This window comes from Tiliqua scincoides, chromosome 2, assembly GCF_035046505.1.
Source record: "Tiliqua scincoides isolate rTilSci1 chromosome 2, rTilSci1.hap2, whole genome shotgun sequence".
NCBI classification, from domain to species: Eukaryota; Metazoa; Chordata; class Lepidosauria; order Squamata; family Scincidae; genus Tiliqua; species Tiliqua scincoides.
The window spans coordinates 178,291,822-178,310,984 of record NC_089822.1 but is presented as its reverse complement, the minus strand read 5'-3'; the positions used below and the strand labels follow the sequence as shown (position 1 = coordinate 178,310,984).

Sequence of the window (19,163 nt, the reverse complement as noted above, 5' to 3'; positions counted from 1 at the left end):
AGCAACTATGATAACTAGATCCAGTATGGAAACTGAAACAAGAAGTCAAGACCAGCAGTTTAATTTGCCCTACAGGACTGGGTTTTAGGGTGACGACAGATCCAAAACAGAATAATCAGCATGATTAAAGATTTGGGGGTAATCATTCACATGCTTGCTTTTTGAATTCTTGTGGAGTGGTCATGTCCCTTTGACAGAAATCTACGGCTGAGGAAATTATTTGGAACATAGTCTTTAGAGGGATCTGTGCGCAACACCCTGCCCAAGACAACAAAAGCCAAGCAGAAAAAGAATTTGGTCTGCGTTTGTCATGCAATTAAAAATAATAATAATAAAAGAAATGAAACAGCAGAGAGCAGACCCTGCTGTTGAAGTTCTCTGAGAAAAAGCATGAGGACATTTAATATCCTTTGGGGTATTCCCTCACCCTCATCAGGAAGCAGGCCCAGCTGCTGATTGAATCTTCCTTAAGAAGGATCCTCCATCTTCCCTAGATGGAACCTGCCTAGCCATTGAAAAGTAGGTCACCAGCACCTTAAGATCCTGATTATAATATTTTATTAGGCTTGTCTGGCTTCTCTAACACCTTCCAACCTCAACACAACTCCCTCTCCACCTCGGTCTCTGCCCTGTTCCTCTCCCCCTCCTTGTCCTGCCTACTCCCTGCATCGACTTAACAACATAAGGGCTGCTCAGTAGGCCAGTGGCATGCAGTCATGCTTCGCGACTGTCATAAAGCATTCGGGACACAGCACATTCAGGAAATAGCACACGCCTATTTTTAAAAAGGGAAAGAGGGGGGACCTGGGAAACTATAGGCCGGTCAGCCTAACATCCATACCGGGTAAGATGGTGGAATGCCTCATCAAAGATAGGATCTCAAAACACATAGACGAACAGGCCTTGCTGAGGGAGAGTCAGCATGGCTTCTGTAAGGGTAAGTCTTGCCTCACAAACCTTATAGAATTCTTTGAAAAGGTCAACAGGCATGCGGATGTGGGAGAACCCGTGGACATTATATATCTGGACTTTCAGAAGGCGTTTGACACGGTCCCTCACCAAAGGCTACTGAAAAAACTCCACAGTCAGGGAATTAGAGGACAGGTCCTCTCGTGGATTGAGAACTGGTTGGAGGCCAGGAAGCAGAGAGTGGGTGTCAATGGGCAATTTTCACAATGGAGAGAGGTGAAAAGCAGCGTGCCCCAAGGATCTGTCCTGGGACTGGTGCTTTTCAACCTTTTCATAAATGACCTGGAGACAGGGTTGAGCAGTGAAGTGGCTAAGTTTGCAGACGACACCAAACTTTTCCTAGTGGTGAAGACCAGAAGTGATTGTGAGGAGCTCCAGAAGGATCTCTCCAGACTGGCAAAATGGGCAGCAAAATGGCAGATGCGCTTCAATGTCAGTAAGTGTAAAGTCATGCACATTGGGGCAAAAAATCAAAACTTTAGATATAGGCTGATGGGTTCTGAGCTGTCTGTGACAGATCAGGAGAGAGATCTTGGGGTGGTGGTGGACAGGTCGATGAAAGTATCGACCTAATGTGCGGCAGCAGTGAAGAAGGCCAATTCTATGCTTGGGATCATTAGGAAGGGTATTGAGAACAAAACGGCTAGTATTATAATGCCGTTGTACAAATCGATGGTAAGGCCACACCTGGAGTATTGTGTCCAGTTCTGGTCGCCGCATCTCAAAAAAGACATAGTGGAAATGGAAAAGGTGCAAAAGAGAGCGACTAAGATGATTACGGGGCTGGGGCACCTTCCTTATGAGGAAAGGCTACAGCGTTTGGGCCTCTGCAGCCTAGAAAAGAGACGCCTGAGGGGGGACATGATTGAGACGTACAAAATTATGCAGGGGATGGACAGAGTGGATAGGGAGATGCTCTTTACACTCTCACATAATACCAGAACCAGGGGACATCCACTAAAATTGAGTGTTGGGCGGGTTAGGACAGACAAAAGAAAATATTTCTTTACTCAGCATGTGGTCGGTCTGTGGAACTCCTTGCCACAGGATGTGGTGATGGCGTCTAGCCTAGACGCCTTTAAAAGGGGATTGGACAAGTTTCTGGAGGGAAAATCCATATGGGGTACAAGCCATGATGTGTATGCGCAACCTCCTGATTTTAGAAATGGGTTATGTCAGAATGCCAGATGCAAGGGAGGGCACCAGGATGAGGTCTCTTGTTATCTGGTGTGCTCCCTGGGGCATTTGGTGGGCCGCTGTGAGATACAGGAAGCTGGACTAGATGGGCCTATGGCCTGATCCAGTGGGGCTGTTCTTATGTTCTTATGGGACTGCCAGTAAGCAAATTCCTGAGGTGCAGTGAGCCCATAGGCTATAACTGTTGCAGTAGACAACGGAAGGTAGGAATTTGGGGATGGGGAACCATTGATTGATTTTACTATGTAAATCACTTTGGGAACTACTCTTGTTGAAAAGCGATCTATAAATAATAATATCACGCAAACCCAGCAACAAGGCTGGGGACCAATTCAGCAAGGAGACAGAAGCAGTTTTCTAGTATGTTATAGCCTATCTGCATATCAACAGGTGTTAATCGGGACAAATGAAACATCAATAATGTGCACCAATTAGTGTCTACTTTTACACATGGACATTACTAACTTGCTAGAAACTCTGATGCCCCCTGTGATGAATCCCCTGTTTTCCCTCCATTTTTTGTGTGTATTTTTCTTGGTCAGCCTGCCTGCTCCCAGGAGTCCTTTTCCCTGCAACCCCCTTCCAACCCCCAAAAGCTGCAAGTTTTTGCCAGTCTTCATTATCCAAGGGCAGCTCAAAACCTGGCCAACAAAGTTCTAAGTCAGGGGTCCCCAAACGCTGGCCCAGGGGCCAGATGCGGCCTGCAGTAAGCCTCTATCTGGCCCATGGCCAGCCTCTGATCTCCTGAGAGCCTCAGGTCCAGTTAACCAAACACAACCAGAGTTGTGCTTTTGGGGTGGGGGAATGGGAGTCCATTTAAGTGTGTGCTTTATTTCTTGGCCAGTGTTGGTGCTTGGAGAAATCCTTGACATTTGAGTCCATTCATTTATTCACTCATCTAAGCTCCATCTCTAATGTATTTATTGAAATTTTATATTTAAATTTTTCAGCCCTTGACACTGTGCCAGATATTTGATGTGGCCCTTCAGCCAAAAAGTTTAGAGACCCCTGTTCTAAGTGGATGGCAATTTCAGTTCCAAGTAGATAAGTTATGCTGGCCAATCTGCCTTTCTGCTATACTACAGTGTAGCAGGACACAATATGTCACAGCCTTCAAATTTGTTGACCTCTTATTCTAAGATACTACGAGCATAGGAGATACGGTTTCTGAGGGTCCACACTTAGTAGCAGACTAATGATAATAATGCAATACCCAGGTATTATCTTTTATGCACTTGCTCCCCTACTCTGCATGTTGAGCAGAAGCAAACTATGGGAGGACAAAACTCAAAGAGAATTTGGCGACTCAGAATAAACACAGGCTCACCATCAAGCAAAATTTCTACAATACAGATGGCAGTGAAAGCATGCCTTTCACATCAAGTTTTTTATTCATCATTTGACATGGGCTAGTTCAAATAACTTTATGGCTGATCAAAAGTGAAGAAGAAACATGAAAAAAGAAAACTAAGAAAAACAAGTAATTGCATTACCTGATCTCTTCTTTCCAATTGGTTCCCTAAGGAGAAAGAGAAAAAGAAAAAAAAATAAATCAGCAAGACAAGGTAAGTGCCTTGTTCATCTGTCTGTCAGCTGGTATATAGTACATTATAATTACTGAACCCAAGCACCAGGATTCCAGACTTTAATTAGACCTAAACTATTCATTTTCTGAGTGACCTTATACTGTCCCCTTTAACACTAATTTCCAGCAGCTTCAAGACAAGAACTTTGCTGAACTCTCAGGCTTGACTTTTGAAGGTGTTGTCAACTGAGGGCCCGATCCTATCCAACTTTTCAGCACCTGTGCAGCTGCAGTGCAGCCCCAAGGTAAGGGGACAAATGTCCAATAGGCACAGCAGCACTGCCACTGGAAATTTGGATAGGATTAGGCCCTGAGTTGTCAGTCTGGAGGAAGACAGGTAAATCTAGCACAGAATGATCATTTTGCAATCTTCTTCCCCACAAATAATACCTCTCCTTTCTTAATGTTTCTTTCTGTGAGAGTGTCGACATTGGAAGGAAGTGGTTAAGTCATTCAAATGATGCCATTCAACAGTGGGATTTTAAAACAACACTGTTTTTCTAGATGTCAATTTTAAATCCTACTGTTTGAATGGCAGCATTTGAATGACACAGCCACTTCCGTCCAACGTGGATGCTTGCGGACAAGTCTTGGCCTATACCTAACAAATCCAACTTAGGTTGCTTTGTTTTCCTTTGTGTTTAATGACATTTTAAAAGCACAATTTTCTGCAAATAAGATATATGTCCCAGAATCACACTCTAAGGAATGAAACCTGTGACTGAAGGAGATCAGCCTCTCAATGGAGAGTACTATAGTGTAGGGTCAAGAAGTGGAGCGCACATGGTGACACAGGAGACAATGCAGACTGCACCTTCCCCTTTGGTTACGTGAAAATCCCCTTTTTCCTTTTAGTTGTGATTTTCTCTCTATATCTGGTTATGTTACTATGGACTAAAATATCATGCAGGCTAAACTTCCCCCAGCACACATGCCACTTTTCCAAAACTCTGGTCAAGTCACAAGCTCATGGTTACACAACCACCACCACCCCCATGGTCACACATTATGGGAGGAAGTCTGGCATCTTAAATCATTGTTTAAATGTCTCCTTCATTACTGTAATTCATTGTATTGTTTTAACCCAATCACTGTTTAAGAACTGTATGCAAAAATCATTGTTTAAGTGTCTCCTCAACCAATCACTATTTAAGTACTGTATGCAAACTTGAACTGCCTTCTTGGGTTGCTGATTCATTGTATTGCTTAAGTTCCCCCATCTAGGAAGCCAGCCATTGACCCCATTGAATTTTGCTGATAACTGACATCCTGATCCTTTCATTGTTTTACACACTCCAAGCACCCTGCTGGGTGGTAGTAAGCAAGCTATAATCCAGTCCAGCATGGTCTGCAAACCACTTTTAAGTGAGGGCTTCCTCCCACATGCTCTCTCTCTCTCTCCAAGGACCAACACATCTGCGTTGTGTCAGAGGGTCCTCTACACAGGACACCCCCCTCCCAACTGCTCTACAGGACAGGTAACTATCTTGCACCTGGAACTCTTTCCCTTCTTCCCCTCCCTTTTTTTTCTCCCCCTTCTCTCCCCATCTTTAGTTAGCAGCTGGGGTTGGCAGATCAGGGACCCCTAAAATCCTTTCCTACAACCTTTCCTTTTTCTAATTTCCTCAGATGCACCAAATACTCTTTACACGCAACCACCATGAAAGCTACGTACACTAGATTCAAGTACTAGGACCAAGAAACATATCATTTCTCTTATCATTTCTCCATGTGCATTATGTTTACCTTTGTGCTTTTGTAATAAAACTATAATCTTTTATTGAAAGTTATCTTTCTCTCAGTCTCCTCTTTAAGCAAAAGGGAATTTCTCTGCATTACCAGAGTCTTGTTATCCAGCCTGCGATCCTGAGGTTCCAATAAGGGCAGTGTAATAATTCCCCTAAACAAAACAGCCCTTTTGGTAACACTTTGAGTGAGCATCAGCAACAGACTGTGAAAACTGCAAGTCCAGAAATAGTCTCAGAAACCAGGCATGGAATCAAATTAGTTTTCAAGGTTTTCAAAATTCTGGAGGTATCCATGAAATACACTGTCTCGTGGGCCATAATTCTGACCTAAGGACATAGCAGTGTCCATTTATGCATTTGCTCTTATTGCTGGCAGCAAGGAAGAAAAAAAGACTCCAGTGGGAGCTTGGTGAGTTCCTTGCAGTGTGGAATACAACTGAACTGCCTTGGACAGCTACATTTTAAACACTGTCTGCTAAATGTATTACATGCAAAACATGTGCCTTGATCTCTTTTACATTATCTCTCCTGAATGGATGAGGAGCAGGGAAAGGAGACTGTGCTGTTATTTTGTTGCTGGGACCTTCTAGGCTTGAACAGATATACCTCTGAGGACAAGAGCTCAGACATAACCAGAAAAAGCAATAAGCTCACAAGAACCTAAGAAGAGCCCTGCTGGATCAGGCCAAGGACCCATCTAGTCTAGTCCTGATTCACACAGTGGCTGACCAGATCACAACCACAAGACAACAAGATACCTGTATTCTGTTGCCACTCCCTTGCATTTGCCATTTAGAGGCTACCTTAAAACCTGTAGTTATATATAGTCATCATAGCTTGTGACCTGTGATGGACTTTTCCACCACAAAATCTGTCCAATCCCCTTTTAAAGATTAGGTTAGGTGCAATCCCAACATCCTGTGGCAAGGAGTACCACAAGTTAATTACAAGCTGGGAAAAGAAATATTTCCTTTTGTCTTATTCTAACTTTCCCGACATTCAATTTTACTGGCTGGTTCTGGTGGTGTGCAAGAGTGAAAAGAACTAATCTCAATCCACCCCGTGCAAAATTTTATATGTCTTGATCATGTCCCCCTTCAGGTGTCTTTTTTCTAGTCTGAAGAGCCCCAAATACTGGAGGTTTTCCTCATGAGGGAGGTGTTCCAGCTCTTTAATCATTTTGGTCACTCTCTTCTGTACCTTTTCCAATTCCACTATATCCTTTTTGAGATGTGGCAACCTGAACTGGACACAATATTCCAAATGTGACCTTGCCATTGATTTGTACAAAGGCATTATAATATTGGCAGTTTTATTCTCAATTCCTTTCTAAAAATGATCCCAAACATGGAATCGGACTTCTTCACCGCCCCTGCACATTGTATAGACACTTTCATTGAGCAATTTTTACAATGGAGAGAGGTGAAAAGTGGTGTGCCCCAAGGATCTGTCCTGGGACCGGTGCTCTTCAACCTATTCATATAAATGAACTGGAGACAGGGTTGAGCAGTGAGGTGACTAAGTTTGCAGATGACACCAAACATTTCTGGGTGGTGAAGACCAGAGGCTATTGTGAGGAGCTCCAGAAGGATCTCTCCAAACTGGCAGAATGGGCAGCAAAATGGCAGATGTGTTTCAATGTAAGTAAGTGTAAAGTCATGCACATTGGGGCAAAAACACAAAACTTCACATACAGGCTAATGGGTTCTGAGCTGTCTGTGACAGATCAGAAGAGAGATCTTGGGGTGGTGGTGGACAGCTCAATGAAAGTGTCAACCCCATGTGCGGCAGCGGCAGAGAAGGCCAATTCTATGCTTGGGATCATTAGAAAAGGTATTGAGAATAAAATGGCTACTATTATAATGCCGTTGTACAAATCAATGGTAAGGCCACACCTGGAGTATTGCATCCAATTCTGGTCGCCACACCTCAAAAAGGATATAGTGGAAATAGAAAAGGTGCAAAAAAGAACTAAAATGATTACTGGGCTGGGCCACCTCCCTTATGAGGAAAGGCTACAGTGTTTGGGGCTCTTCAGTCTAGAAAAAAGGCACCTGAGAGGGGACATGATTGAGACATATAAAATTATGCAGGGGATGGATAGAGTGATAGAGAGATGCTCTTTTCCTTCTCACATAAAACCAGAACCAGGGGACATCCACTAAGTGTGTGTGTGTGGGGGGGGGGGGGAGTTAGGATAGGTAAAAGAAAATATTTCTTTACTCAGTGTGTAGTTAGTCTGTGGAACTCCTTGCCACAGGATGTGGTGATGGCATCTGGCCTAGATGCCTTTAAAACGGGATTGGATAACTTTCTGGAAGAAAAGTCCATCGTGGGTTACAAGCCATGATGTGTATGTGCAACCTCCTGATTTTAGAAGAGGGTTACCTCAGAATGCCAGGTGCAAGGGATGGCACCAGAATGCAGGTCTCTTGTTGTCTTGTGTGCTCCCCGGGGAATTTGATGGGCTATTGTGAGATATAGGAAGCTGGACTAGATGGCCCTATGGCCTGATCTAGTAGGGCCGTTCTTATGAGCTGCCCACCACAGCATGCTGATGGTAGGCTGCACTTAGCAACTGGAGAAAGCAATACAGTCTGAGCCTATAAAGTCTTCTGAGAAAGTCTAACAAGTGAAAGGACATGAGGGCACTGTATGAATCTGTATGTTTTAGAATACACTTTGATTTTCTGGGCAAAAACTAATATCAAAAACAAGTTAGTACTTGTAGTACTAACAATCCCAGAATGCTCTTTGCTGACCAGCTGCCATAAAAGAACTGATGTTACAAAACCCAGTCATTTATTTAAAATAGGAAAACTCTGAAACAAAACCAGTATGTTCTCATCTTTCTCATTACATTCTGAAACATAATATCTACAAAAGGATGAAGTGGGATCATATTATAACAAAGTGAGAAGGAAGTTATTCAGGCCAAGTTTGGTTTGTGCTAATAGGGAATTTTCAAAGTTTACTCAGGACACTTATGTTGGTACTATCTTCAGACTTCTTGAAACCTCAGGACATTCAGAAAATTCTCAGAAAAAGTTACAGTTTATAAATCAGAACACATGTAGTTGAACATGTAAATCTGCTAGTTGAACATGTTAATCTACATCTGGCAAAAACACTCTAATTAAGTAGAGTGTGTTAAAAATTCTTACATATCAAGAAATAAAAGCAAAGTACACCAAGGAAGTCAAACATGCACACAGGCTTAAATAGCATTCTTTATACAGGTTGCAGAATTCAGCTTTCATTAGTACATTTATTCATTTATTTGAAAAGCACAGTATAGATTCAGAGAAACAGGTTTATGTTCCTCATGGCTGATATGGAAAGCTTACATTATACTGTGCCAACATGAATAAAGGGATTTTGCATCAGCAACTGCCAAATGTAGCGTATTGGTGAGCCAATTTAAACTTGATGGTGGATACAAAAAAGAATATACTTATATAGGTGCTCCATGTAGCTGTCGTGACATTTTAAAAAGTTAACTTCGCACTTGTGCAGTGATTAGTGGCCAAGCACGTGGTCACAGCTTTTTAAACACAAGGGTCAGCAACATGGATAACACCTATCTGAAAAAGTGGCGTTTGACCACTGTCATGTTTAAATTAACACTAAAGAAAAGCCTTTTAACTGTAATTGATAAAAAACAGAACTCAAGCATATAAGCTCACATCAGCTGGATTCTTTTTCTGACTCACTTAAAGCATGGTACAGAGAAGACAGCATTGGATCAGTGCTCTGGTACATCTTCCCTTAGTTTCTTTCTTTCAGCCACAGAATGGGTGTAGGCTACTTTGTCTAAAAATAAATTAGTTTCAAAACAGAAGACACCACCTCTGGTAAGTTGAGAAAAACATCACTGTAACAATGCTGTCCCAGTTCAAACCTTCAGGTCAAAGATGATGTGTGCCTAATTGTGGAAAATGACCTATGGAGGCTTTTAAAAAACATAAATAGGAACGGGGAAATAGTAAACCATGGGGGAAGGGTTTTTTTGCTCTACCAGTTTTTATCCTGATGGTGCCCCCCCCCCCATGCAATTTTTGGGATGGGAGAAAACACCTTCCATTGGCTTCCAAATGAATTTTTTTTTTCACCTAAAAATAATATACATTGGGAGATCAGGATCAAAACTGCAGCAGGAGCAAAGCACCAAAGTTCCACCATGTCCCCACTGCAGTTTTCTCAAGTTTTGCAGCCCACCCCACTATTAGCAAAAAAAGTTAAGCCCTGTGATTTGGCAGTTGGATCAATGGTCTAATACAATTAAAACCCAATAAAAATAAAAATAATAAAATCATATTTCATTGCAGTAATCCAGTCTGGGTGCCACTAATGTATGAACCACTATGGTCAGGTTTGCCTGATTCAAGTAAGGCCACAGTCAGCACACCAGCCTAAGCTGGGTGAAAGCCCCTTGCTTTTGAACAGGGGTGTCCAAACTTTTTGGCAGGAGGGTCACATCATCTCTCTGACACTATGTCGGGGGCTGGGAAAAAAATTATAATTTATATTTCAAATTTGACTATATTTACATAAATGAATACATTAAAGATGGAACTTATATGAAAGAATGAATTCTACTGAGCTTATAATACAAATATTTCTAGGCAGAGACACGTCTTAGCAAGGCAGGGACACATGAGGAAAAATATTTCTAGGCAGAAACTCATCCCAGCAAGGTAGAAACACATATAAAATGTTTTTCACCACCACCCCCCAGCACTTTACAAAAATGCACAGAACCAGGTATCTCAGAACCAACAGAGTTCCACCATTTGTGGATTGCAGAAGGCAACACCTAAATACAGCAGGGCACAGAAGTTAACCCAGAATAAGGATCTCACAAGCAGCAGCGAGAAACGGGGGGACGGGACGTTTCTGACTTGCAGGAGCCACTCATTCACCCACACACACACACACCCACACACCCACACACACACACACACACACACACACACACCCCAGGAGTAAGTTAACCCAGAATAAGGATCCACAAGCAATGGAGGGAAAGGGGGGGAATGTTTCTGACCTGCAGCAGCTACTCACACCCCCCCACACCCCCAAGAGTAGGTTAACCCAGAATAAGGACGTCACAATGGAGAGAAAGGGGGAGAGAAAGCAGCACATTCAAGTGGCCTGATTACTCACCCTCCCCCCACGTGCAGCCTCAGCCCTGGTCTCCCCCAACACCCAGTGTATGTGCTGGATGGGCGGGGCTTCTGCAGAACTCTCCCGCAAGAGCAGGAGAGCTCTGCAGCCAGCAATTCCCTCACTGCCGCTGAGACAAGCAGTCGCGTTGGGCCAGCGAGGGCTCCGGTGGGTCTCCAGTGGGCCATGTGCCCACTGGAGATGGGGGGCTCCCTGGGGGGCTGAATTGGGGCCCTCCGTGGGCCACAAATGGCCCGTAGGCCAGGATTTGGGCAGCCCTACTCTTGAACAACAGTGCTATGGGCAGACAGAAATGATCACTGAACAACAAACCTTTGATTGAATGGAATTCAGAAAAAAACATTTTCCTATGTTCACAGAGTTCTGTTAAACCCAAAAAACCGCTACCTTACACAGCTCCCTCAGCAGTGCACAAGAATGAGGGTGCTATTTGTTCGCACGACAATGGGACTATCTAAGGCCTCTCGAAGGATTCTCTAATTTTCAACCTCTCTCGTCTCATGGCACACTGGCAAGGCACTAAAATGGTCAAGGCATATCATCCGTTTTTTGGCAATTGACAAGGCACACTGTGCGGTCAGTGGAGGGTTCATATCCCTCAATGGTTCTATTGATAAATGACCCTCTCCCAAATTCCTGTGGCACACCTGGGGACCATTCACGGCACACCAGTATGCCAAGGTACAGTGGTTGAAAATGGCTGCTCTAAGATATGTGTCGGAAGGGGCTTGAGGCAGACATAGGTAGGCAGACATAGATAGGGTAGCACTGAAAGATACCCTCACTATTGCTACTCCCTGCCCTTGACCTGAGAACTCTAGGAATGACTAGGAATGGAGATGTTTCACTTGCTCTAAGGAATGGAGAAATATCTCCCTGATCATGGTGGAACAAGGAGAGAGCCAGGGGCATGTTGGAGGCAGGAGGGAGTGGCACCTGGCATGGGCAACTTGTGCCAGATGCTATCCCTTCTGGAGCAGGCTAGCAAGCCCCCTTTGTTGCCTCTAACTTGCACCAGCTAAAGAGCTGGTGCAAGTCTGAGAAGACATATGAGCAGTTGAATGGCTTATGGAGACGTAAGAGAAATTGTTTTTCTGTGCAACTCCCAAGTTTCCCAATCCCCACCATAACATGCAGCACAGTCTGTTTTAGCACAGCTACATATTAAGATGGGGGGAAATCATAGGCTCGGGCTATTAATCATTCACTGTACTTAGTAATTTTGCGCAATAAAGATTTTTAGATTTGAACCTAAGCCTGTTTATGATAAAGATTACAAAAGTGCCTGACTCTGAACTCTGGATTGGTAAATTCTGATGCTTAAGCAACTAATCAGAAATAAAACCATTGTGTACAGTACATCAGGAGTTTAAATGCTGGAGATATTTTAAATTCTGAGTATCCATTTCAAACAGGGCCTGACACTGTGTGATCAAAAAGCACAGGCTCAACTCCTAGAAGCTTCCTACTTAGTGAACCCTAAAGCTCTATAGATAAGGTGAGACTAGACAAGCAAGCAAAACGTCAGACACATTCCATTGCCTCTCTCCCCCCTCCTTTAAAAGGGAGGCAACTGTAGATAAAAATCCTCATCTCCTCCCCCACCAAATGGTGTGATTCAAAGTACACACTAATAGTGTTCCTTTAAAAGAAACAGATCTGCCCTCTTTAATGTTACTGGGGCATAGATGACTATGATTTATGGATGTCTAGCAAACATGTTCCTGGAATGAACAAAAAACCAGCAAGGAGACTAATCTTTTCTGTCTGCTGCATCTCTCTGGTGGAGCAGAGCAGATTGCTTTAATAACCACATATGCAATGGAGGCTCAGGGTTCTGTGGCGAAAACTGCTAGCAGCTGAATCATTTGCTTAGCAGTGGCTTTTTGCCCTGGTCACCAGGCTTTCCCAGCTTCACTGTAGGAGCTCCTTCTTGCCAACAGAAAGAAGTATTTCAAACAGAAGGGAGAACCATAAAGCACAATTTTTTTTCCAAATCCTACAGCACCCTGCCATTCAAATCGTTTTACTGTATTGCTTTCCTAAACCAACAGGTTTTCATCCTGGTTACTAGGTGCCAAGATGTAATTTCATTGTCATTCCCACTTTTGAAATATGTCCTGAAGCCCAACCACACATGACTAAAGAAAACCTGCTCGTATGAATCTGATTTTGCCTCAGACCTGCTGCATACAGAGCAAAGGGGAGATGCACAAGTGATGGGTGTTGAACTTTCCACCACATCTAACACACAGTGCCCCATCAACTTTCCACCACCACATTTTTTTCTTCTCAAAGAGTTCACTTTCAGTAGTGGAACTCAGCAGCACCAAGGGAGTGGGCAGATTGAGGGACAGTTAGCCATATGCAAGGGGGAAATTATGATTTGCACATTTTCTCTTCTGTCATTTGCAGCTAATGAGTTTCTATGTGAAAACAAAGTTCTTATTTCTGGCCATCATCTGCTTAACAAAGCAACTTTCTGGTAATGATGTAACTTCTGGCCCTCAGCAGGGACCATGAATGCTATTCAGCCCACTATTTGAAATGAGCTTGGCATCCCTGGTATAGAAGTTGTTCTTAGCAGGTAGCCCTATCCCATTCAGACTACAAAACAACACATACACACACCCCATCCTCCGGTAGTACTTACATGTCTAGGAAAGAAGAACTGTGCCTCTGTGTACCAACATTTGAATTTGGGTCTCTTTGAACTATTTTGTCTAGAGTTTACAGACAAGTATTTGGAAAATAAAAAGTGGTCTCTTTTCAAACAGTTAGAAGACCATCACTGAGATGTGACCACCACTGACACGTGGCAGAAACCTTTGTGGCTAGAACTGTTTTTATCAAATGCATCTGATGAAGTGGGTTGTAGCCCATAAAACCTTGCATCACAAAAAAACACATTAGTCTTTAAGATACCACTGGAGTTTTGTTTTGGCTGCAACAGACTGCATTTCGTAATAAAGTCCCTCCGTAATAAAATCCCTCTGGAACTGATGCAACTGGAAGGTTTATCCAAAATGTTTAATGAGATCAGGAGTGGATTCTTAATGTTTCCCTAGGCGCACAATGAGGCAAGGAGACTATCTTGGCAAAAGTGTGGCCGAAGTACTGCCATATTATGGACATATACTGTTATCAGAAAAACTGTTACACTTGGCTTTGAGCGTGACAATATATACTTCCTCCCTCTCCATGTATTTGCTACTTTATAGAAATGCATCTTGCAGGACCTGGCTCCCTTTCAAGATCCCAGAGAAAGTGTTTATCTCGTCTATGAATTATTACATCCGGCCAAATCTCAGATGCAGTTCACCAAAAGCTAATTTTGAGCTTCATATTGCCATTGGTAGGCTGACAATGTATCAGGCTACACAGCACTGGGCAAAATGTTCACACCAGTCCCTCCAGAGGAGACAGTCAAGGACTTTATTAACATTTTGAATTGTAGCTAATAAATACCCTCTCAGCTTTCCAGCTGGGCCATGAAAACAACAAAGATGTCCTTGAGACACAGTAGCCGCTTACTGCTGGCAGCAAAGAGGAATCTATTAAGCCATTCTTTGAACTGCAAGTCGTCTCTTACCCTTTTTCCTCCTAGAAAAAGGGCAAGGCATAGAAAGACAGCTCCCTTCACTAGTATAGTACTGTACAATCTTCAAGTAGAGACATACAATTTAAGCCTCACTCCAACATAATTATCAAGCACAAACATGCAATACCCATTCACTGGATTGCTCAGGAAAGTGAAAATTTTATCTGTGTGAAGATAATATTTAGAATACTAAGCAGCTCAGTTTTTTAAAGTTTCTAATAGCCCTTATGATTTCAAAGAAAAATTTTTAAATCATTGTTGCGATTTGTGCTCTGGGAAAAACTGATCAAAGTAACCTCTATTTATTTATTATTTATTTACTGTGTCTTTATTCCAACAATCACAGGGCGGCGTGCAAGCAAATATCTCATTTTATCCTTACAACCCCCCTCTGAGGTTGTTCAGAGTGAGAACAGAGATGAGGTTGCAGAAAGTCCTATGTGTGGAGAAAAAGAAGACCTAACAGAGATAGGGTGCAGAGCACACACACACAAAATACGAGAGAGAAAAGATGGGCTGATTAACGGAATTCGGACTGGTGGTGTAGAGATAGAGCAGAGCATGTGTATAGGGTAGAGCTGTGGTTTTCAAACTCTGAGGGAGTTTGAGGACTGCAGTAAGTCCTTGCAGGGGAGGGGAGGGAGGCAGCGGGGGCCAGCGACGCGATCCCCAGGATCTTGTCGCTAAGGGGGGCTCTAGGGACTGGCACGCACTTACCAGTCCCTGCAGCAGCCTGTCGGAGGTGCGGGGAGCCCTATGTGTGTCTGCAGGGCTCCCCAGCCTTCTAAAAGTGAAAGCGTAGCAATCGTGCTGCACTTCCGGTTTTTCAGAAGTGGAGTGTGACTGCTCCACTTTCTCTTTTGGATCGCCCCCTGCCCCTTCCCCTTAAGGGGGCAGAGGCCAGGGCTGTCAGGCTGGGGCGTCATGATGTCCCAGTTTGAATAGCCCTGGGGTAGAGTGGAGGAGGGAGTTAACAAAAGAAAACAGTTAACATTTTAAACAAAAAATGCAATTATTGTAGCAAAGCAGACTAAAAAGTACCAGTGGCCCACAGTGAACTAAGTAATGCATCCTTGCCTTAAAGTCACAGAAAGTACCCAGAAGAATCTGAGAAGCCTTATGTATCTGGCTGGCACTGACATTTTAAATGGCAACCTGTTTCAGCTTAATATCAGAAGTGCCTATAAAGATTGCATTAAACTAACAGCCCAATCCTATTGGGCACTCGCGTTACAACAGGGGCAGCTGCTTTACAGCTGTAGTAAACAGTGCCCTGGCAGCAGCAAAACCTGTGCTTCTGGATTGCCACCGGAGAGTCTGGAGCGGCCCCATGCATGGTGGCAGGGCAAGGAAGGCCCACTGCTTCTTGTAGTGGGGGATTCGATTATTAGAAACATAGAGAGGGGGGTTTGCGACGGATGTGAGGACCGCATGGTGACTTGCCTGCCTGGTGCGAAGGTTGCGGACATCACTTCTCGTCTAGACAGGCTGGTAGACAGTGCTGGGGGAGAGGTAGCGGCTGTGGTGCATGTCGGCACCAACGATGTGGGCAAGTGTAGCTGGGAGGTCCTGGAGGCCAAATTTAGGCTTTTAGGCAGGAAGCTGAAAGCCAGGACCTCAAAGGTAGCGTTCTCTGAAGTGCTACCTGTTCCACGTGCAGGGCCAGCTAGGCAGGCGGAGATCAGGGGTCTCAATGCGTGGATGAGACGGTGGTGTAGGGAGGAGGGGTTTAGATTCGTTAGGCACTGGGGAACGTTTTGGGACAAGCGGGGCCTGTACAAGAGGGACGGGCTCCATTTGAACCAGAATGGAACCAGACTGCTGGCGCGTAACATTAAAAAGGTGGCAGAGTAGCTTTTAAACTGATCCCTGGGGGAAGGCCGACAGGAGCCGAGGGGCATCCGGTTCGGGACTCCTCATCCCTATGGGATGAGGATGGGGAGGTTAGAGAACAACAAGACAAAGGCAGGGTAGGAGAAGAAATTGGGAAAGGTAGGGAGATGGGATGTGATAGACGGCTTGGCACAATGAGAGGATGCGGGGACAAAGGAGTGAATAAGCAGCCCATCCTGGGGCACTCCGTGTATAAATGCTTTTATGCGAATGCCCGAAGTCTACGAGCAAAGGTGGGAGAACTGGAATGTCTGGTGACAAGGGAAAATATTGACATAGTGGGCATAACGGAAACCTGGTGGAATGCGGAGAATCAGTGGGATACCGCAATCCCGGGCTATAAACTCTACAGGAGGGACAGGCAGGGGCGTGTTGGAGGTGGGGTGGCCCTTTATGTTAAGGAAGGGATAGAATCCAGCAAAGTAGAGATTGAAGGTGGGTCCGACTCCACCGTAGAATCTCTGTGGGTTAAATTACCAGGCTTGAGCAGCGATGTAATACTGGGGGCGTGCTATCGTCCTCCAGACCAGAAATCTGATGGGGACCTTGAAATGAGGAAACAGATCAGGGAGGTGACAAGGAAGGACAGGGTTGTAATCATGGGGGACTTCAATTATCCTCATATTGACTGGGTCAATTTGTGTTCTGGTCACGATAAGGAAACCGGATTTCTTGACGTGCTAAATGACTGTGGCTTAGATCAGCTAGTCACGGAGCCCACCAGAGGACAGGTGACTCTGGATTTAATTTTGTGCGGTACGCAGGACCTGGTTAGAGATGTAAACGTTACTGAGCCATTGGGGAACAGTGATCATGCTGCGATCCGTTTTGACGTGCACGTTGGGGGAAGAATACCAGGCAAATCTCTAACAAAAACCCTTGACTTCCGACGGGCGGACTTCCCTCAAATGAGGAGGCTGGTTAGAAGGAGGTTGAAAGGGAGGGTAAAAAGAGTCCAGTCTCTCCAGAATGCATGGAGGCTGCTTAAAACAACAGTAATAGAGGCCCAGCAGAGGTGTATACCGCAAAGAAAGAAGGGTTCCACTAAATCCAGGAGGGTGCCCGCATGGCTAACCAGCCAAGTTAGAGAGGCTGTGAAGGGCAAGGAAGCTTCCTTCCGTAAATGGAAGTCTTGCCCTAATGAAGAGAATAAAAAGGAACATAAACTGTGGCAAAAGAAATGTAAGAAGGTGATACTGGAGGCCAAGCGAGACTATGAGGAACGCATGGCCAGCAACATTAAGGGGAATAATAAAAGCTTCTTCAAATATGTTAGAAGCAGGAAACCCGCCAGAGAAGCGGTTGGCCCTCTGGATGGTGAGGGAGGGAAAGGGGAGATAAAAGGAGACTTAGAGATGGCAGAGAAATTAAATGAGTTCTTTGCATCTGTCTTCACGGCAGAAGACCTCGGGCAGATACCGCTACCCGAACGGCCCCTCCTAACCGAGGAGTTAAGTCAGATAGAGGTTAAAAGAGAAGATGTTTCAGACCTCATTGATAAATTAAAGATCAATAAGTCACCGGGCCCTGATGGCATACACCCAAGGGTTATTAAGGAATTGAAGAATGAAGTTGCAGATCTCTTGACTAAGGTATGCAACTTGTCCCTCAAAACGGCCACAGTGCCAGAAGATTGGAGGATAGCAAATGTCACGCCTATTTTTAAAAAGGGAAAGAGGGGGGACCCGGGAAACTATAGGCCGGTCAGCCTAACATCTATACCGGGTAAGATGGTGGAATGCCTCATCAAAGATAGGATCTCAAAACACATAGACGAACAGGCCTTGCTGAGGGAGAGTCAGCATGGCTTCTGTAAGGGTAAGTCTTGCCTCACCAACCTTATAGAATTCTTTGAAAAGGTCAACAGGCATGTGGATGCGGGAGAACCCGTGGACATTATATATCTGGACTTTCAGAAGGCGTTTGACACGGTCCCTCACCAAAGGCTACTGAAAAAACTCCACAGTCAGGGAATTAGAGGACAGGTCCTCTCGTGGATTGAGAACTGGTTGGAGGCCAGGAAGCAGAGAGTGGGTGTCAATGGGCAATTTTCACAATGGAGAGAGGTGAAAAGCGGTGTGCCCCAAGGATCTGTCCTGGGACCGGTGCTTTTCAACCTCTTCATAAATGACCTGGAGACAGGGTTGAGCAGTGAAGTGGCTAAGTTTGCAGACGACACCAAACTTTTCCGAGTGGTAAAGACCAGAAGTGATTGTGAGGAGCTCCAGAAGGATCTCTCCAGACTGGCAGAATGGGCAGCAAAATGGCAGATGCGCTTCAATGTCAGTAAATGTAAAGTCATGCACATTGGGGCAAAAAATCAAAACTTTAGATATAGGCTGATGGGTTCTGAGCTGTCTGTGACAGATCAGGAGAGAGATCTTGGGGTGGTGGTGGACAGGTCGATGAAAGTGTCGACCCAATGTGCGGCGGCAGTGAAGAAGGCCAATTCTATGCTTGGGATCATTAGGAAGGGTATTGAGAACAAAACGGCTAGTATTATAATGCCGTTGTACAAATCGATGGTAAGGCCACACCTGGAGTATTGTGTCCAGTTCTGGTCGCCGCATCTCAAAAAAGACATAGTGGAAATGGAAAAGGTGCAAAAGAGAGCGACTAAGATGATTACGGGGCTGGGGCACCTTCCTTAGGAGGAAAGGCTACAGCGTTTGGGCCTCTTCAGCCTAGAAAAGAGACGCTTGAGGGGGGACATGATTGAGACATACAAAATTATGCAGGGGATGGACAGAGTGGATAGGGAGATGCTCTTTACACTCTCACATAATACCAGAACCAGGGGACATCCACTAAAATTGAGTGTTGGGCGGGTTAGGACAGACAAAAGAAAATATTTCTTTACTCAGCGCGTGGTCGGTCTGTGGAACTCCTTGCCACAGGATGTGGTGCTGGCGTCTAGCCTAGACGCCTTTAAAAGGGGATTGGACGAGTTTCTGGAGGAAAAATCCATTATGGGGTACAAGCC

At 44.6% G+C, this 19,163-nt stretch overlaps 1 protein-coding gene across 2 annotated transcripts in view; it reads right to left on the bottom strand.

The window, feature by feature from the left end:
* The window catches only part of SH3PXD2B (SH3 and PX domains 2B), a 151,030-nt gene that overhangs the window by 35,199 nt on the left and 96,668 nt on the right, over positions 1-19,163 (bottom strand). For both annotated transcript variants that reach the window (XM_066617240.1, XM_066617242.1), the window contains exon 6: positions 3,660-3,685. In XM_066617240.1, coding sequence (XP_066473337.1) covers positions 3,660-3,685 — 26 coding nt within the window. The remainder of the gene's footprint in view (positions 1-3,659; positions 3,686-19,163) is intronic.